The sequence below is a fragment of the Podarcis muralis genome, chromosome 4 (genome assembly GCF_964188315.1).
Source record: "Podarcis muralis chromosome 4, rPodMur119.hap1.1, whole genome shotgun sequence".
NCBI classification, from domain to species: Eukaryota; Metazoa; Chordata; class Lepidosauria; order Squamata; family Lacertidae; genus Podarcis; species Podarcis muralis.
In genome coordinates this window covers 79,562,777-79,579,750 of record NC_135658.1, presented here as the reverse complement: position 1 = coordinate 79,579,750, position 16,974 = coordinate 79,562,777, and the positions used below count along the sequence as shown (strand labels likewise).

The 16,974-nt window shown below is 41.1% G+C and overlaps 1 protein-coding gene across 15 annotated transcripts in view; it reads left to right on the top strand.

Moving 5' to 3' along the window:
- The window catches only part of MCF2L (MCF.2 cell line derived transforming sequence like), a 129,770-nt gene that overhangs the window by 92,964 nt on the left and 19,832 nt on the right, over positions 1-16,974 (top strand). For 11 of the 15 annotated variants that reach the window (XM_077927662.1, XM_028728093.2, XM_028728094.2 and 8 more), the window contains 12 exons: positions 1,145-1,260; positions 2,109-2,178; positions 4,018-4,110; positions 4,214-4,306; positions 5,951-6,076; positions 7,788-8,009; positions 8,568-8,660; positions 8,830-8,908; positions 9,314-9,383; positions 9,993-10,108; positions 12,314-12,373; positions 12,939-13,013. In XM_077927662.1, coding sequence (XP_077783788.1) covers positions 1,145-1,260; positions 2,109-2,178; positions 4,018-4,110; positions 4,214-4,306; positions 5,951-6,076; positions 7,788-8,009; positions 8,568-8,660; positions 8,830-8,908; positions 9,314-9,383; positions 9,993-10,108; positions 12,314-12,373; positions 12,939-13,013 — 1,213 coding nt within the window. The remainder of the gene's footprint in view (positions 1-1,144; positions 1,261-2,108; positions 2,179-4,017; positions 4,111-4,213; positions 4,307-5,950; positions 6,077-7,787; positions 8,010-8,567; positions 8,661-8,829; positions 8,909-9,313; positions 9,384-9,992; positions 10,109-12,313; positions 12,374-12,938; positions 13,014-16,974) is intronic. The other 4 variants (XM_028728096.2, XM_077927656.1, XM_028728101.2 and 1 more) reach the window with 2 other exon arrangements.

Sequence of the window (16,974 nt, the reverse complement as noted above, 5' to 3'; positions counted from 1 at the left end):
TTTTTTACAACTGAAGACAGCTTCCCAGTGCAGACCTGCTCCTCCTTCCTGCCATAATATTTGAAAATACCATATTTTTTGCTCTATAAGACTCACTTTTTCCCTCTTAAAAAGTAAGGGGAAATGTGTGCGTCTTATGGAGCGAATGCAGGCTGCGCAGCTATCCCAGAAGCCAGAACAGCAAGAGGGATTGCTGCTTTCACTGCACAGCGATCCCTCTTGCTGTTCTGGCTTCTGAGATTCAGAATATTTTTTTTTTCTTGTTTTCCTCCTCCAAAAACTAGGTGTGTCTTGTGGTCTGGTGCGTCTTATAGAGCGAAAAATACGGCACTTCCCATATAGGGCCATTGCATTTTGCATCTCCCAAGTTCCTGGTGACTAAGGATGCAGAGGCAGAAAGGCCTTCGTCCATGTACCTCCTAATGTTGTGGTATGGAAGGGAGATCAAAATGTTGTATCCATCAGTGTGCCTGGTGACATAATGCATTCTATTGCATTTCTGTCTTGTTTCGCTTTCCAAGCCAAGTTCTTTATATGAACCCAGGCAAAAGGAAAATCTTGCCTAGCTGTATCGAATGAAGAGCACATGAGTACTTAAAAGTGCAAATTAAAACAAGTTTGTGCGTCTTTCCTGCTGTGTGGAAGTGCTAAAGAATAGATCTGGCTTTGTTGCCTACAGCAGATGTCATAAACAGGAACTTAGGTCAGGAAGGAAGAAGAACAATTGGCTGGAAAGGTCACGATATGGGGATCCATAGTCATTGTGGTGAGCTCAGGATCCAAAACACTGGAATTATCAGTCGGATGGATTTTTATAAATAGTCTTGAATTTACATGCATTTCAAAAATACATTCTGATTTTTGTAAACTTCCTCTTCAACTAGAATATTCTCCAAAACTGTTTATAAGACGGCAGATGCATGTGTTTTTGTGGGGTTTTTTCGTTGCTGTTTTTTGCAGAACTGGGCTTGAATTAAAAGGGAGAGCTGCTGTACTGGACATTGAATAGTCTCTCCCCCTCACAATGATGTTGAAATATTGCTGTGTGTTTATCAGCTTTGAGCAGACTAGACTTGCTGAAGAAGGAGAGAGAGATGTTGGAACTAACTGCAAGCAATTAATCTGCTTGCCTTTTGTATTACAGGGCTATGCTGCAGAAATGGACAGCCCCTTAATGGCACATCTCATTTTACCAGGGCTGCAAAATAAGAAAGACGTCTTGTTTGGAAACATGGAAGAAATCTATCACTTTCACAACAGGTTAAGATTTGTGGCCTGTGCACAAATTTCTAGTCATATTAACAGAAAATTAAAACGAACACATTAGAATATATTCTTTGTGATTAAAAAAAAATACATCGAAACCCCCCCAAATTATTTGGTTTTGCAGAGTCATAGTAGTTAAGCTCCTTTTTAAAGCAGTAGTCCACAAATCCGTTGCTTCAGCCTTTTTGCACATTAGTTCTTTGTCAAAACCCCATGGAAATTACTATAGGGCTTGCACCCAAATCTCTCTTGTGTAAGTACTTATTGTGGTTGTCCCATTCCTTTTGCTGAAGCTTATTCATGTTGTACTAAACTATGATTTAGTATGATATGCAAATGTAACCATAGATTCCTGAGGGGTCTTCTTTATGTAGTGGCCACTGTATTTAAGCGTGAAATCTATAAAAAAAAGTAAGCAGTAATGCTACTTTGAACTTGGTGCTGTTTTAGATTCATCTTTGTTTAGTTTCATATAAGGATACTACAGCTCCCTGCTTCTGATATTTCAGACAGTACAGTGGTACCTCGGTTTACAAACTTAATCCGTTCCAGAAGTACATTTTTAAACTAAAACCATTCTTAAACTGAGGTGTGTTTTCCCTAATGAGGCCTCCCGCCACCGGTGCCCTTCCACTGTGCAGATTCCATTCTTAGACCGAGGTAAAGTTCTTAAACTGGGACACTATTTCCGGTTTTGCGGAGTTTGTAAACCGAATCATTCTTAAACAGGACTGTTCTTAAACCAAGGTACCACTGTATATATTAAAAGGTAGAGGAGCTGTAGATATTTATCGATTGTTTCTCCATATTTTTCAAATAAATTAAAATTATTTTCTTTGCAGAATATTCTTAAGAGAACTAGAAAATTACATAGAATATCCAGAGCTGGTAGGAAGGTGTTTCCTTGAAAGGGTAAGTAGTACGAAAGCGAGGGTCATAGTTTTTGTGTTTGACCTTTCATTAGAAGAATAGTTTTCATTCTGGCACCAGCAATATGAGGAGAAATTAAGCCATGGTTGCATGTTCCTAATTCAATCAAGAATAAAGCTGGTACATATGGTTAATGATGAATGTTTTACGATGAATGTGACAAAAATCATGTGTGCACAACCCGTTTTAAGTGGTCTGTTGCAGGGGTGGGATCAGGATCTAGTGGAAAATTGCTGAATGACTTGCAGTAGATCCACAAAAGTTTTCGGCTCCCAGTTATGCTGAGCCACTATTTCGCATCTGTCTCTGGTTGGTGAACCTTGGGAGTTCTCATGAAAAGCGAAATAGATTCAACAAGCCTGAAGTATGCCCACCAGCTGATCGAGAACATAGTTGTTTTGCTAACTTGATCGTTCTTCCTCAATAATGTCTGTATTGCAAATGTCTACCAGTGGTTCCCAACCTTTTTGTGGCCATGCCCCACCTAAGCATCTCTAAAATCCTGATCCCCCCACCTCCCCGTAACATATAATTCTTATTATTCAAAAAGTGAACTCCTATTCACGTGGAGGAAGCCTAAAAGGCCATTAACTCGGTCTAAGTCATTCTCGATTTGCCCCCCTTAAAAATCAAATTGCCCCCCTGTGGGGCATGTGCCCCACCTTGGGAACCACAGGTCTAGGCCTTCGTGCTGAAACAAATGCATATTAGAGAGGAAGATTAGAATTCTGAGTTCTGCTAGCTTCTAGGAAAGTACAGTCATATCAACCCAGTTGAGTTTCACTGTTGTGGGTCATGTTGTGTAATAACATCCAGTCCAGTTCAAGGTGCTAATACTGGCAAACATAGCCCTAAACAGCTTGGGACCCAAGTACAGTGGTACCTCGGGTTAAGAACTTAATTTGTTCTGGAGGTCCGTTCTTAACCTGAAACTGTTCTTAACCTGAGGTACCACTTTAGCTAGTGGGGCCTCCCGCTGCCACCGTGCCACCACTGCACGATTTCTGTTCTCATCCTGAAGCAAAGTTCTTAACCTGAGGTACTATTTCTGGGTTAGCGGAGTCTGTAACCTGAAGCATCTGTAACCTGAAGCGTCTGTAACCCGGGGTACCACTGTACCTGAAAGAGCACCTTCCCTGGTGTCAACCATCTTGGGCCCTACAATCAGCAGAGAATGCCCTATTGGAAGTGCCACTGCTGGGTGCTGCCTGGTTGGCATTGTTATGAGGCAGGGCCTTCTCAGTGGAGATTCCCTGTTTGTGGAATATCTCCTCTGTGGTGAGGTGTATCTGCCCCCTCTTTATAACCTTAGATGGCTAAATAATTTCCTGGCAACGTTTAAATGATTATGAGAACATGTTGTTTTTTAAAAGACATTTTAAATATGTTATTTTATTTATCATTGTATTATTTTAACAGTAATGTGCTTACCAGCTGAGACTCCTCAGGGAGGAAGGGTGGAGTATAGATATTAAATAAATAATACAGGGTGGTTTTTTTGGAGTTCTCACAGGAACAGAGACATGAATTAACGGGGGGGGGGGTGTTGTGTTACTTTGCGTGATCTAATGTCAACTCAGTTTTAGCCAATCGGAACAGCCATACATATTTCAACAGTCCGTTAATAAGAATGGTTGTTATTCAAGCTTTCCTCAAGAGTAGACCCATTAAAAGCAATTGACTTAACTTGGCCATCTTCTTTCATTTTAGTGGGTCTCCTCTGAGTAAGATTTAGTCGAATGCCCATTGTAAGTGTGATAGTTTACTTCATAATTGCATGAAAACTTAAAACTTTTGTAATAATTATTTTCTCTCATTCAGATGGAAGACTTTCAGATTTATGAAAAATACTGTCAAAATAAACCTCGATCTGAAAGTCTGTGGAGGCAGTTCTCAGACTCTGTATTCTTTCAGGTATTCTTTATTTTACTGTAAACACATAATTAGTTGATTACTATCTTTCTCATTGCATTTCATGGAAGGATTTTTTCAGTTCTTTATTCATTTATATTTATAGGAGTGTCAGAGAAAACTTGACCACAAGCTGAGTTTGGATTCCTATTTACTGAAACCTGTTCAAAGAATAACCAAATATCAGCTTTTGCTAAAGGTAGGAGTATAATAATATTTTAGCCATGCCTTTAGTTAATTTCTAAGTGACCTTGTTTGGAGGTTCTAGCAGAATAGAAGAAATTTAATGACTATTAAGCTAAATACATCAAGTTAAATTAATTGGGAAAAGCTTGCAATTACCAGCTAGGCCTAGCATTTAAATAAGTAATGCGAAGGAATTATTATGTTTAATGCTGAATTGGGAAGAATGACTGATGTTAAGTGATTAAGTTAAGATTTTAAGAACTTTGATTTGGAAAACCGTTAAAATGATATTCATTGAAATCCAACTAGGGGGGTACAAGGAAGTCACTTAACAATGTTGAGAAGATTCGTTTTAATAAGGTTATGATTTATGTTTGTATGTTTATTTGTTAGTGTGTTTTTTGTGAAAACCAATAACAAAATTTTGGGCGAAAAATATTCTAAGTGACTGTGATTTAGAGCAAATGAGTAATTCCATAGTTTATAGCTTTGACAGTGTTTGCAATTTGCAGCATGCTTTACAGTCTTCCATTATAGTTGCCTTCAGCAAGATTGCAATGAAGTGAATTATTATGAGCTGACAAGCTGAGTCTGGGAGATAATGGGCAGGTTCCCAAATAATGCTGAGCTGTGGTTTGAGGTTATATGCGTGAACCCCTTGGACTGGAGTATTCCCCTTTCTTCTTTTCTCCTCTCAGCACAGTTGGGAGGGAATCAAAATAAGATTCAGTTTCTCTTTCTCAATTTCCTGGTTTGTCATTGCATCTAAACCAAGAATCGTGGTTCAGAATAAATTCTAGTTTAAGCAAGCACACATCACAACCCAGATTTTAGAGTTAACTTTGTTTTGCAGTTGACTAAAGTTTATTTTAAGCCACAATTTCTGACTTGTCACGTACCAGCCAGCAATCCTAGAACGAGATATTGAATTGTGGTTTATTCCTTCTTCTGCTACATGAGAGGTTCATGTAACATGTACAGATTAGGTTAATCATTGCATGTGAACCAGCCCAATGTGTTTACTAAGGTCATATAAGAAGTGCTGAGAAAATACGGTACTTGAATTAAGGTATTCTATCTTCACTGTCTCCAGTTCTGTCCTTCTCAGATTGTAACCTTATATTTTATATTGCAGTCTCCATGTACTGTATTTTTCTCCCTATAGGATGCACTTTTTCCCCTCCAAAAATGAAGGGGTGCGCACTGACCCCTCTCACTCTCCAGGCTTCAGGAAGCTATCCGCAAGCCTTGGGAGCCTGCGGGAGTTCCCGCCGGGCTCCCAAGGCTTGCGGACAGCAGCCTGTAGTCCGAAACCCGGGGAGCGCAGCGGAGCGCGCCCCGGGCTTCGGGCAGCTCTCTGCAAGCCTTGAGAGCCCAGCGCGACTTCCCGCCGGGCTCCCAAGGCTTGTGGATAGCAGCCTGTTCTGGGGTCAGGGGAAGCTCGGGCTTCCCCAGCCCCACGCCTGGGGGGGGAAATAATTTTTTTTCTTTATTCCCCCCCCCAAAAAAAAACCTAGGTGCACCCTATGGGCCGGTGTGCTCTATAGGGCGGAAAATATGGTATTTTATGGCATATAGTAGTAGCTCCCCAGTTGTATCTAGAGAATTTTGTTGCTCTTGAGATTCATAAGGTGCTATATATTTACTTTTTTCACAGGAAATGCTAAAATACAGTAAAAATTGTGAAGGAGCAGAAGATCTTCAAGAGGCACTGACATCAATACTGGGAATTCTTAAAGCAGTTAATGATTCCATGCACCAGATTGCAATCACTGGCTATGATGTAAGTAGTAGCATTAAAATTTCACATTTTAGCGATACATAGTGCAAGCAGTAGTGCCAATATTTTCTGCAACCGTTTTCCCCACCACCACCACTTATCTGAAATGAAGGTTAAAACTACTGAAAGAATGCAGAAAGAAGAAGCCAGTTATCAAAAATGCCATCTTACAAGATTTGTTCCACCTCACCTCAGTGCATTTCAGACTACAGCTTCCTTCTTTAGAAGGAATCTTAAAAGTTTCCTTTTTTTTTTAATAGAATAGTTGCAGCAGCTCGAACATATATTTTTGCCCTGTCTTGCACTTTTACTAACTGTACTAGATGAGCTGCAATATTTGTCGAAGCTGCTTCTGCTGTTCTACAGAATTTTGAGGTTGCTGCTGAAGAAGGAACTTGTTTCAAAACATATTGAGCTGCAATATATTCTGTTGGTTGGAACTTACGAGAAAATGTTTCCCCTTCTTACATTATTTCTGGTGGCATGCCACTTAGCCTGTGTTTGGTGTGTGTCGCTCGCCCACAGAAAGAGATATACACATCGATTGAATTTTAGAATGGAATGGAAAGCTGCAGGGTGGTGTTGCTGAGAGCACTTATATAAAATAGGTTTTTCTTCTCTCTACCGTCCCACACCTTGATTCTGGTTCCTGTCTTTTAACATTTAACTTTTGCCATCCACAGCCCTGAGAGAAGGGTAGACTAAAACTCTGAAACATTTTTGGTTAGTTCATGAGACCCAGCAGCCTTATGTAACAAGTCCAGACTTTGGATGTTCCCCATTTCTTCAGGAAGGGACTGTTCACTGGACTTAAGAGGCAAGACTGTAGAACCAACCCACCCAGTTGCAGGAGAATAATGCAGGCTTAGGACCAGCGTCAACTAAATTGTTCCACCTGCACAAGCCAACATAACTTCTTCTTCTTTGGCGATCACTCGTAGCCGAGTAAGATTGTCTTCCATAAACACGGTTTTAACAATGAGTCCGTAAGTGACTGTGGAGGCAAATTCTGGATCCACACATCCTTCCACAGCGAGGACATTGGTTTCCAGGCGGGAGTTGATCACAGTGTGGGTTTGCCAAGCATGCCTTCCTCTTAGCACGTTTCTCCCTTGCGCCCTGAGTTTGAGTGTCTTCAAAGTACATGACACCTTTGGTAAAGGCTGTTCTCCAATTGGAGCGCTCGCAGGCAAATGTTTCCCGGTTGCCGGTGTTTATACTACATTTTTTTAGATTTGCCTTGAGAGAATCTTTAAACCTCTTTTGTTGACTGCCAGCATTACACTTTCCATTTTTAAGTTCGGAATAGAGTAGTTGCTTTGGAAGACGATAATCAGGCATCCGCACAACATGACCAGTCCAGCGAAGTTGATGTTGAAGAATCATTGCTTTGACACTGGTGATCTTTGCTTCTTCCAGTACACTGGTATTAGTTCACCTAGTCCCCCTGCTGCAACAGGACTTTCTCTGCTTCTCTTCCCCACCTATGTGCATTCCCCACGCCTTCCCCAAATTTACTCAGGAGGATCAAGGGAACCCTGAGAACAGCATGTTGGGGGAAGGGGAGGGGAGATTGTTCTATCTGGCAAGTAGAAATGAGAAACAAGATTTTATTCTACCCATGGTGCTGCTCCCATTGCTGGTCTTCCTTTCTAAATATTATTAACAAAGTGTAAACAGTCTGCTTTTTTTGTTTTTGCTTTTTTGTTTTAAGGGAAACCTGAATGAACTTGGCAAGCTTCTGATGCAGGGATCTTTCAGTGTATGGACTGATCACAAAAAGGGGCACTCGAAGGTAAAAGACCTGGCACGTTTCAAGCCAATGCAGAGGCACCTCTTCCTTCACGAGAAGGCAATACTGTTCTGTAAAAAGAGAGAAGAAAACGGAGAAGGATATGAGAAAGCACCCTCATACAGCTTTAAGAATTCCTTAAATGTAAGATATGGGTTTTTATTTAAAAATAAACATTTTAATAAATAGTAGAGCAAAAATAATATCATTTTGGCTGCAGCAATACACAAACACACACACACACACACACACACACACACACAGCGGGTGGCGCTGTGGGTTAAACCACAGAGCCTAGGACTTGCCGATCAGAAGGTCGGCGGTTCAAATCCCTGCAACAGAGTGAGCTCCCGTTGCTCGGTCTCTGCTCCTGCCAACCTAGCAGTTCGAAAGCACGTCAGAGTGCAAGTAGATAAATAGGTACCGCTCCAGCGGGAAGGTAAATGGTGTTTCCATGTGCTGCTCTGGTTCGCCAGAAGCGGCTTAGTCATGCTGGCCACGTGACCCGGAAGCTGTACGCCGGCTCCCTCAGCCAATAAAGCAAGATGAGCACCGCAACCCCAGAGTCAGTCACGACTGGACCTAATGGTCAGGGGTCCCTTTACCGTGTGTGTGTGTGTGTGTGTGTACACACACATACACCACAAAAAAATAGCAAGGGTGTCATGCGGGATGTCAATTTAACATTCCTTTCGTTTTCAGATGACTGCTGTTGGAATAACAGAGAACGTTAAAGGTGACGCTAAAAAATTTGAAATCTGGTATAATGCAAGGGAAGAAGTGTATATAATACAGGTAACCCCCCCCCCCATTAAGCATTGTGCTGCCTTTTAAAGGCAGTTTTATGGAGTTGTAGATGTTTTGTTTGAAGCCCGAAAACATTGGTCCTGCCTGTCTCGTTTCGAAATGGCTTAATTTGTGGCAAATAGTTGGCTGAATTTCTGCCTTTTTCTTTTTGATGCAGGCTCCAACCCCGGAAGTCAAAGCCACCTGGGTAAATGAAATTAGGAAAGTACTGACCAGTCAGTTACAGGCATGCAGGCGTAAGTCTTTTCTTTCTCCCTAATATCTGTCAATAGCAATGTGGCTATCAGTATGATGGCTGCATTTAGTTTCCCTTACAGATGACAAGCGCCTTCCATTGTATTTTGTGGGGGGAGATTAAAGATGCTGCAACTGGGGATGGATGCAAAACTTCCCACCCTGTCCTGATGTTGGGGTTGCTGCTAATTTGCTTCCAACTCGGAACCAAAGTTCCACAGTTACTGTCAAAGAGTTCTGTTCACGCTTAGTTTGTTGTAGTGTAACAGAAGCCTTATAATTTGTTCCCCCTTCTGTATTTAGTGAGAGCTCCAAACTTTGCACAGAACTTCCAAAATCTGAACCAAAAGTTTGCAGCTTGCCTGAGATGCTTTGATAGGCAGGCTTTCTCTCTCTTTTCCTTACAGAAGCTAGCCAGCATAGAGTTCTAGAACATACACACAGTCTCCCTTTACCTGCATCGTCTAATAATACCAGGTAAGCTGCTATCTGCTCCACAAATTACTTTATAAACATTGATTCATCGAATACTCTTCCGATTTCAGTGTTTTCTGCTTTGCCTGTCTCTAAAACCATTTATTTGCTTTTAACTTACTTGTGAAATATTGCAGTGTGCGAGTTTAAATGCCTTCTTAATCTACATATAGCACCTTCTATATGGGTGCTTTTACAAACAGTAGAGAACGATGATGATCCCAACTTTTGTACACATGCATTTTTATAAACTTTCAGGTTACCTGCACCTTTACCTACCTCACTGGCAGGCAACCTGAAACATTCCCTGCAAGTCTCAGCTTAAAAATAACTGTCAGGTACAAATTTGTCCCTTCATTTTTGTTCTGAAATATTTATTGTAGATATGGAACGCGCTAGGCAAACACAATACCATAGTGTGTAGTGTAGAACATCTCTCCCCGTACCCATTAAGTGGGAAAGTATGTGTAATTGGTAAGGTTGTCTCTTGCTTAAAAAAAATAAAGGAAAAGAAAAAGTTTGTTTTACTTGGTCTGAGATTGTTGTGGTTATCTTGTAATGGGAACAAGTGAATTGGCCCTTAGTGTAGTCTTATTTTTCTTCCATGAACAGTCCTTCAAGAAATGAGGCAAGGAACATCAGAAAACAGGAGGAGAGAAGTGCTGGTGTTGTAAGTCCTGATGGATGTGTAACCTCAGTAGCATCAAAGTATCCTGAAAAAGGCAAAGGTAAATTTGAAGGACCCTTTGGTTATTAATGGGCATCAATTACTGTAAAGTGGAATAAGTTGTTGCATAAAAGGAGTTGTAACCATATTTTGGTCATGTGATCATATTTTCTGATGTCAACTCTTGTCATAGAACCAACAGGTGTGCAAAAAGTAAAATAAAAATATATTTTGTTTAGGTAGGTATAGAACAAATATTAGCTAGTTGGTTCTGTTTAATATCTGTTCAATAGCATGCCTGTCTTAAATCCCATAGAAGAACCACACTGATTTCTTTGCAGGAACCTATTTGTCTCCATAGGGTGATTTTTCATTACTAAATTATGATTCAAGCCCTTTAAAAATATTAAATGATTCTAAAAGTGTAGTAAACATGTGGGTGATTCTGTTAATTTGTTCCAATTTCAATAATTAATTATTCATAAATGCCTTACTTTTCTGGCACAACCTTCTGGTTTACCTTTGACTCCTCTGTTCTTTCCCTCTATCTTTTTCCTCTCTGTCTTCATTTTATTGAAGATACTATCTCAGATTTCTCAGTGTTCTCTCTCTCTCTCTCTCTCTCTCTCTCTCTCTCTCTCTCTCTCTCACACACACACACACACACACACACACATTGTAATGTACAGTATTACTAATCCCCAAAGCCAGAAAAGTAAATTTTACAAAACTAGCTGGTTTATTTTTGTTCAGTTACACACTGTAGTTGCCACTGATTGTATGTGTAGAAATATTGGCTTGAATCCAAGGAAGAGGCCGATATGCACCATTCCAAAGAGTCCTTAGACCCTCTAGATCAGGTTTTTGCAGGGAGTTGGCATTGAATGCACAGGAATTAAAAGACTTGGAAACTTTGTACTTAGGATTCAAACCGTTAGGATTTGTGTATTTCCAAAATGGTTCTTATAACTTCAAAGCCTTAACTCTTGATTTTTCAAAGCCCTGATTAAGGACTTGAAAAATTCGAAAGGACAGCTGCCAGGCCTTGAGCCGTGAAGCTAATGTAAAATATGAGGCTAAATAGAAGGATTGAAATGATTTTTGTTGACAAGATTATAAAGTTGCTTTAGCATCTTTTCATTGGAGCTCCCAGCCATAAATCACCCAAACTTTCAAGCTGTTGCCTTTCTGTTCAGATAGGAAGACCTTGCTCCTTACTCTCTTTTTCAAAATACTCTGTAGCAGGAGACCTGGAGCTGGGAGGGAGCTCTACAAAAATTGTACGATGTGTTGCACACCAACCAGAATGCTTTTTTTGTGAACAATGAATGTTCTAACTTCATTTGTGGTGGGGATTTGGGGGGGGGGCACTATCAATCAATCAATCAAGTCCTTCCTGGTTATTAAGGACTGAGATTGTACTTGGAGATAAACGCAGTGTCTAGGAAAGTAAGGTTCAAGCTCTATAAGTTGGAATTGGCTTAATTTTTGGCAAATATTTGGAGGCAATTAATACAGTTTTAGGATCACTGTCATGATGTGTTCCCAGTGGACAACTCCTTCCACTCTTTTCTCATGTTCCATGCTGTGTTCTGTCATCTCTAAAAACTTACCTGGGAAGCCCAGCCAGATGGGCAGGGTATAAATAATAAAATAAAATCATCATAAACTCAGTTTGTTACTGGAGAAGGAATGCACTTGCTTCCTTCAAGAAAGCTTTTTATCAAGATGAGCTGGTTGTTGTTTTTTAAAAAGAGACTGTTTTGAAATGTTATTTCCACAGGCCCCTAAGGAAAAGAGGTTGTGTGTTTTTCCACCACAGAAGGTGGGCTTAGTCTTGCTCTCAGAGCTGTTATCTCTGATAGCATTTTCCTTTGTACCGTTTTACATGAAAGTGTTTTAAAGCCCTGCCCTGCTCTGGGCTGCTTTAAATTATTATTACAGTGCTTTGGTTGTGGGAGCCATGTACACACCTATATGAATACACAGTGGTTCCATGCTGATAGTGAATAACTTATCTAAATTGTCCAGGAAGACATGTTGAGATGTCATTCACACTATAACCATGGAGCTATTATGAGATTGAAAGGAGTGACCAACATTATGCATCCATCGCCCTGATGGGAAAAGTCTCTTTTTTCTCTCTCTCCTTCTCTTTAACAAGCCTGTTACCTTTGAGTTCTTTCTGGAGAAGCTGACAATGAGTGCAGCCAGCTACTTAAAGTTCATATTGGTAAGCACTAATATTCCATGCTTGCCTTGACAGAAACAGCGTCTCCTACCGCTAAAAGCCAGACTTTGCCTATGATCCTTCTTTCACGACCAGGTATTGATCCAGGATTTAGTTACATTGGAATAAAATGATACTGTACAGTGGTACCTCAGGTTACATACGCTTCAGGTTACAGACTCTGCTAACCCAGATATAGTACCTCAGGTTAAGAACTTTGCTTCAGGATGAGAACAGAAATCGTGCTCTGGCAGCACAGCAGCAGCGGGAGGCCCCACTAGCTAAAGTGGTGCTTCAGGTTAAGAACAGTTTCAGGTTAAGAACAGACCTCCAGAACGAATTAAGTACTTAACCTGAGGTACCACTGTATATGAATACAGAAAATAAAGAAAATTGCAAATTAATTATAACTTTGCTACCAGCTTTTTAATATTTGTACATATAACCACAAATATGCACTTTTTAATTATTCCTCGATTTAAAAAATGTTTTTCCCTTGCTTTTATGAATATCAGTTAAAAGTATGAGATTCTATTTTTGTTTTCCAGTCTAAACTCAAAGGTAATTTGCATGCAACCCACCTATTTTCTCTCTCTCTCAAACTCTTCAATATCTTTTTCTTGTCTCTCCGTCTTTTTTTTGCCTGTTTGCCCTGCTGCAGCTTCTCCTACCAGCCCAGACAAAAACACTAAACGACATGAAGTAAAGAGTGATCCAACTCCTTTGGGTTTGAGAGGTAGAGTGGAGCCAACTTTCCAAACTTGAAATCGCAGAACCCTAACAGTAGCATGCACTTCGCTTTGACGGAAATTGCCACACCTGGTAGCCAACAAAGCAATGCAATTTTCTGTACCTTCACTTAAGTTCAGGGACAAATGTGTCAGGAAACCACATTGTGTGAAAAGCTGAGAGATGAGAACCTAGGAGTAGAGTTGGGGGAGGATAGGTTGTTGCAACATATAACCTGATAAAAAGATAGCAAACATTAGGAAGGGTGGGGGAGAGAAATGATAGATCTATGTTCGATAAATAGTGCAAGGCTATTTCATTTTAATTATGATTGAGTGGAATCTAGTTTCCAATTTCAAGCTCAGGGTGGAAGGTGGTATCACGGCAACAGCGTAATGCACTGGGAATATTTATTATTCAGTTCTTTCACAGATGCAAGTTCTGTGTTAACTTGGAACAGGGCCAAGTGGGTCAGCACTACTTATCTTTTACTAGCAGCCCAGCGCAGGCAAGGTAACGTATCTCTTCTGGGGCCACGTAGACTTTGTGCATGGTGTGATGTGTGCTGTGACTCGTGGCTGCTTTTAAGGGCTTGCTTTGGCTTTCCTCTAACATCTTGTAGTGTCACGGATGACACGAAGCACAAGTCTTGCAGGAACTGCCCAAAAACTGAAAGCCTCATTTCAGGGAGGGGGGTGGTTGTTCCATTTTACTCATTTATAGCTAGAATTGGCAATTGTTCCTTCTTTTTAAATTGGTTTTCAATCTGCCTGGAATCTTATTTGTATGTCATTCTTCCTCCAAAAAGCTCAGGACAGCGTCCATCCTGGTAGTCCCTCCCCATTCCGTCGTGTGGGGTTAATTCCACTGAGGACTGAGTGGGATAAAATCAGAGTTTCCAGCATTGTCCAAAAAGCAGCATGATTTAGACTGGGGCAAGGGATCCTCCCTCCCTAAATATTGTGCCTATCTTTTCCTCCGTGACTAATAGCAGCTATGGGGATGAGAGAAGGGTAACTTGCTTTGCAGAATCATAAAGGTAAAGGGACCCCTGACCATTAGGTCCAGTCGTGGCCAACTCTGGGGTTGCGGCGCTCATCTCGCTTCATTGGCCGAGGGAGCCGGCGTACAGCTTCCAGGTCATGTGGCCAGCATGACTAAGTCACTTCTGGCGAACCAGAGCAGCGCACAGAAACGCCGTTTACCTTCCCGCCGGAGCGGTACCTATTTATCTACTTGCACTTTGACGTGCTTTCAAACTGCTAGGTTGGCAGGAGCAGGGACTGAGCAACGGGAGCTCACCCCGTCGCAGGGATTCGAACCGCCGACCTTCTGATCGGCAAGTCCTAGGCTCTGTGGTTTAACCCACAGCAAAGGATTAATACTCCCCACTCCACCCCAAGCTGCTATTTGAACCAGGCAATGGCATCAGGGATTCCAGTTTTGGAACTCCATCCAATGTATTTTGGTCCTGAAAAAGAGACCTAAGGCCAACCTATGAGCACCTTCATGGCAGAGTAGGGTTTTAAGCCCAAAATTACCCTAGTCCAAGTGCAACCTTCTATTCACTATAAAAGTGTTCTTTATATTTGCAAGAAACCCCTTGATATAATTTGTATGGACAGTCACAACCACTTCTCAAAGAGTTGTGCTCCACCTGTGTCCCTTGTGGAAGCTGGATCATCCAGCGTCTCATGACATGAGAAGGGCAGGTTTTGCCTCCATCATAACAGGGTCCCCAAGTGTAGCTTCCCACATTTTCCACAGAAGTGAATGGCAGCCATTTGCATTTATAAGGGTGAGAGTAAATAGCTATACAGTATTTATTGGCAGCATGGGGCTGGGGGAGCAAACGTCCCAATGACCTTCTTTGGGAAGAGCAGATTCTGATCCGCCCCAAAGGGTCTTGCCAACCGCTGCTCATTTAATTTGCCTAGTTGTAATTAATGGAAGGCATTGACAATCAGACTTGTTTTAATCTGCAGAGCAGCACTGTAGATTTCATTTCTTGCTCACACTAGGGGAATGTGACACAGAGAGAGTGCAGGGAACTCATACAGGATCCTTGTAGCTGTGTTGAAGTGGGTTGTTTTTCAATAAGTAGATTTGGAAATCTGTTGTGCGAGTTTTATTTGGGATTATTTATTTAGAAGATGAGATACTCAGAAATAACCACAGTAGCTTTTAGTCTACTCTCAGCGAGAAATATAAGTGTACCATTGCCAACACGTGCATGATTTGTTATTGTGTCTGTTGTTGTATCCTGTTGTGATGATGATGTATGATACAAAAAGCACAAATGAAGAGATTTTTCTCATTGCAAGCTCTTTGGGAGGCAGGCAGAATTGGTAATTTTTTGCAGTATAGAATTGTTCAGCTTTAAACTCAAGCAAGTATGCACACACATGCAGACGCCATATCTATGCTAGCTCATAGGTGTGGAAAAAGAAAGACAAGAAGAGATCAAATTATATGCTGCTTTGTTGCGACATGGTAAACTAAATACCTGTTTTATTCATTGGAATGGATATTCATGACCTTCCAAGGGATACTTTAGTGTTCAACATGAAAGCGTGGCGTTCCCAACCTGATGAACCACTAGCGGACCATTAATCTGTGTGAAAGTTCTTATCCTAAATTGCACTTGGGAGTAAAGTGTCGTATTCCATTGCATTTTGAGCCAGATACACTTGGCAGATTAAAAAGTGTACCAGTTGAAGCATGTTGTGATGTGTTTGACTAATCACACCTGTCTCCCACTGTTTGAATTACCGTTTATGACATAAATAGCAGGACCTTTTATTTTCCTTTTTTTTTTTTTTTTTTTTTGGCCTTTTGTTTTCTTACCTTGTAAGTTTTTCACCTAACAAGACTTTGAGGAGTCATCAGAATGAGTTATCTATTCTAGCAGTGCCATAGAAAAACAGGCTGAGGTTAATCACCAACAACATGGAGTGGCTGACCTTTTTGGCCCAAAGACTGCATTCATCCTTGTCTAACACTCCAGGGAAGCATGGCATCTGTGAATGTCACTCCTTGAACACTCTCATAGCCTCCCTGATCTATGCAGATCATTGCCCCCTCCCTGCTCATCAAATGAGCAATCAGATGACTTGAAACAAATTGCATCCCCGTAAGGATGTTGGAATGAAGTGTTTTAAACCCTTCTGTTCACCCCAATTCTATATCTACATTGTGGGATTTTTAATTTTTTCCTGCAACCCCAAAATCAGTGGGGTTTCAGAGAACCAGAAAATTTTTCTTGAGATACCTGATACCTAAGGTTAGCCATCTCTTATTTATAGGATCTAATAAATTTAATAATACAGTCATACCTCGGGTTGAAATAGCTTCGGGATAAGTATTTTTGGGTTGCGCTCTGCGGCAACCCGGAAGTAACAGAGCACATTACTTCCGGGTTTCTCCGCTCACACATTCGCAGAGGGTCAAAATGATGTCACGCGCATGTGCGGAAGCGGCGAACCGCGGCCTGCAGACGTGGGTTGCATTCGCTTCTGGATACGAACAGGGCTCCGGAACGGATCCCGTTCACATCCAGAGGTACCACTGTAGTTCGGCTTGGGGAAAAACATTGGATTGGATCCAGACTCATGGATTGAAATCAATGGGACTTAGTAATGGCAAACCTAACTTAAGTCCCATTGATTTCAGTGGGTTTGCTCTAAGCTTGATTTAAGTCTGGATCAAACCATTGTTTTTTGGTTAGGTTCTCATTTCTTACCTGGCTGCACTTGTTGATCTCACTAGCTGCCTATTAGCACCAAGACGGCATATCACTTAGTACAATGAATTGGTTCAAAGGATATCTAGTGTTTTGTTGTAACTGTTCGAAGTGTATCCCCCCCCCCCCCGTTTTATATAGAAGTTGCAACTAAATGCCAAATAAATAATACTTTTTTGAGTATTAAAAAAACAACCTTCATGGCTATTATATCAAAACAGTTCAG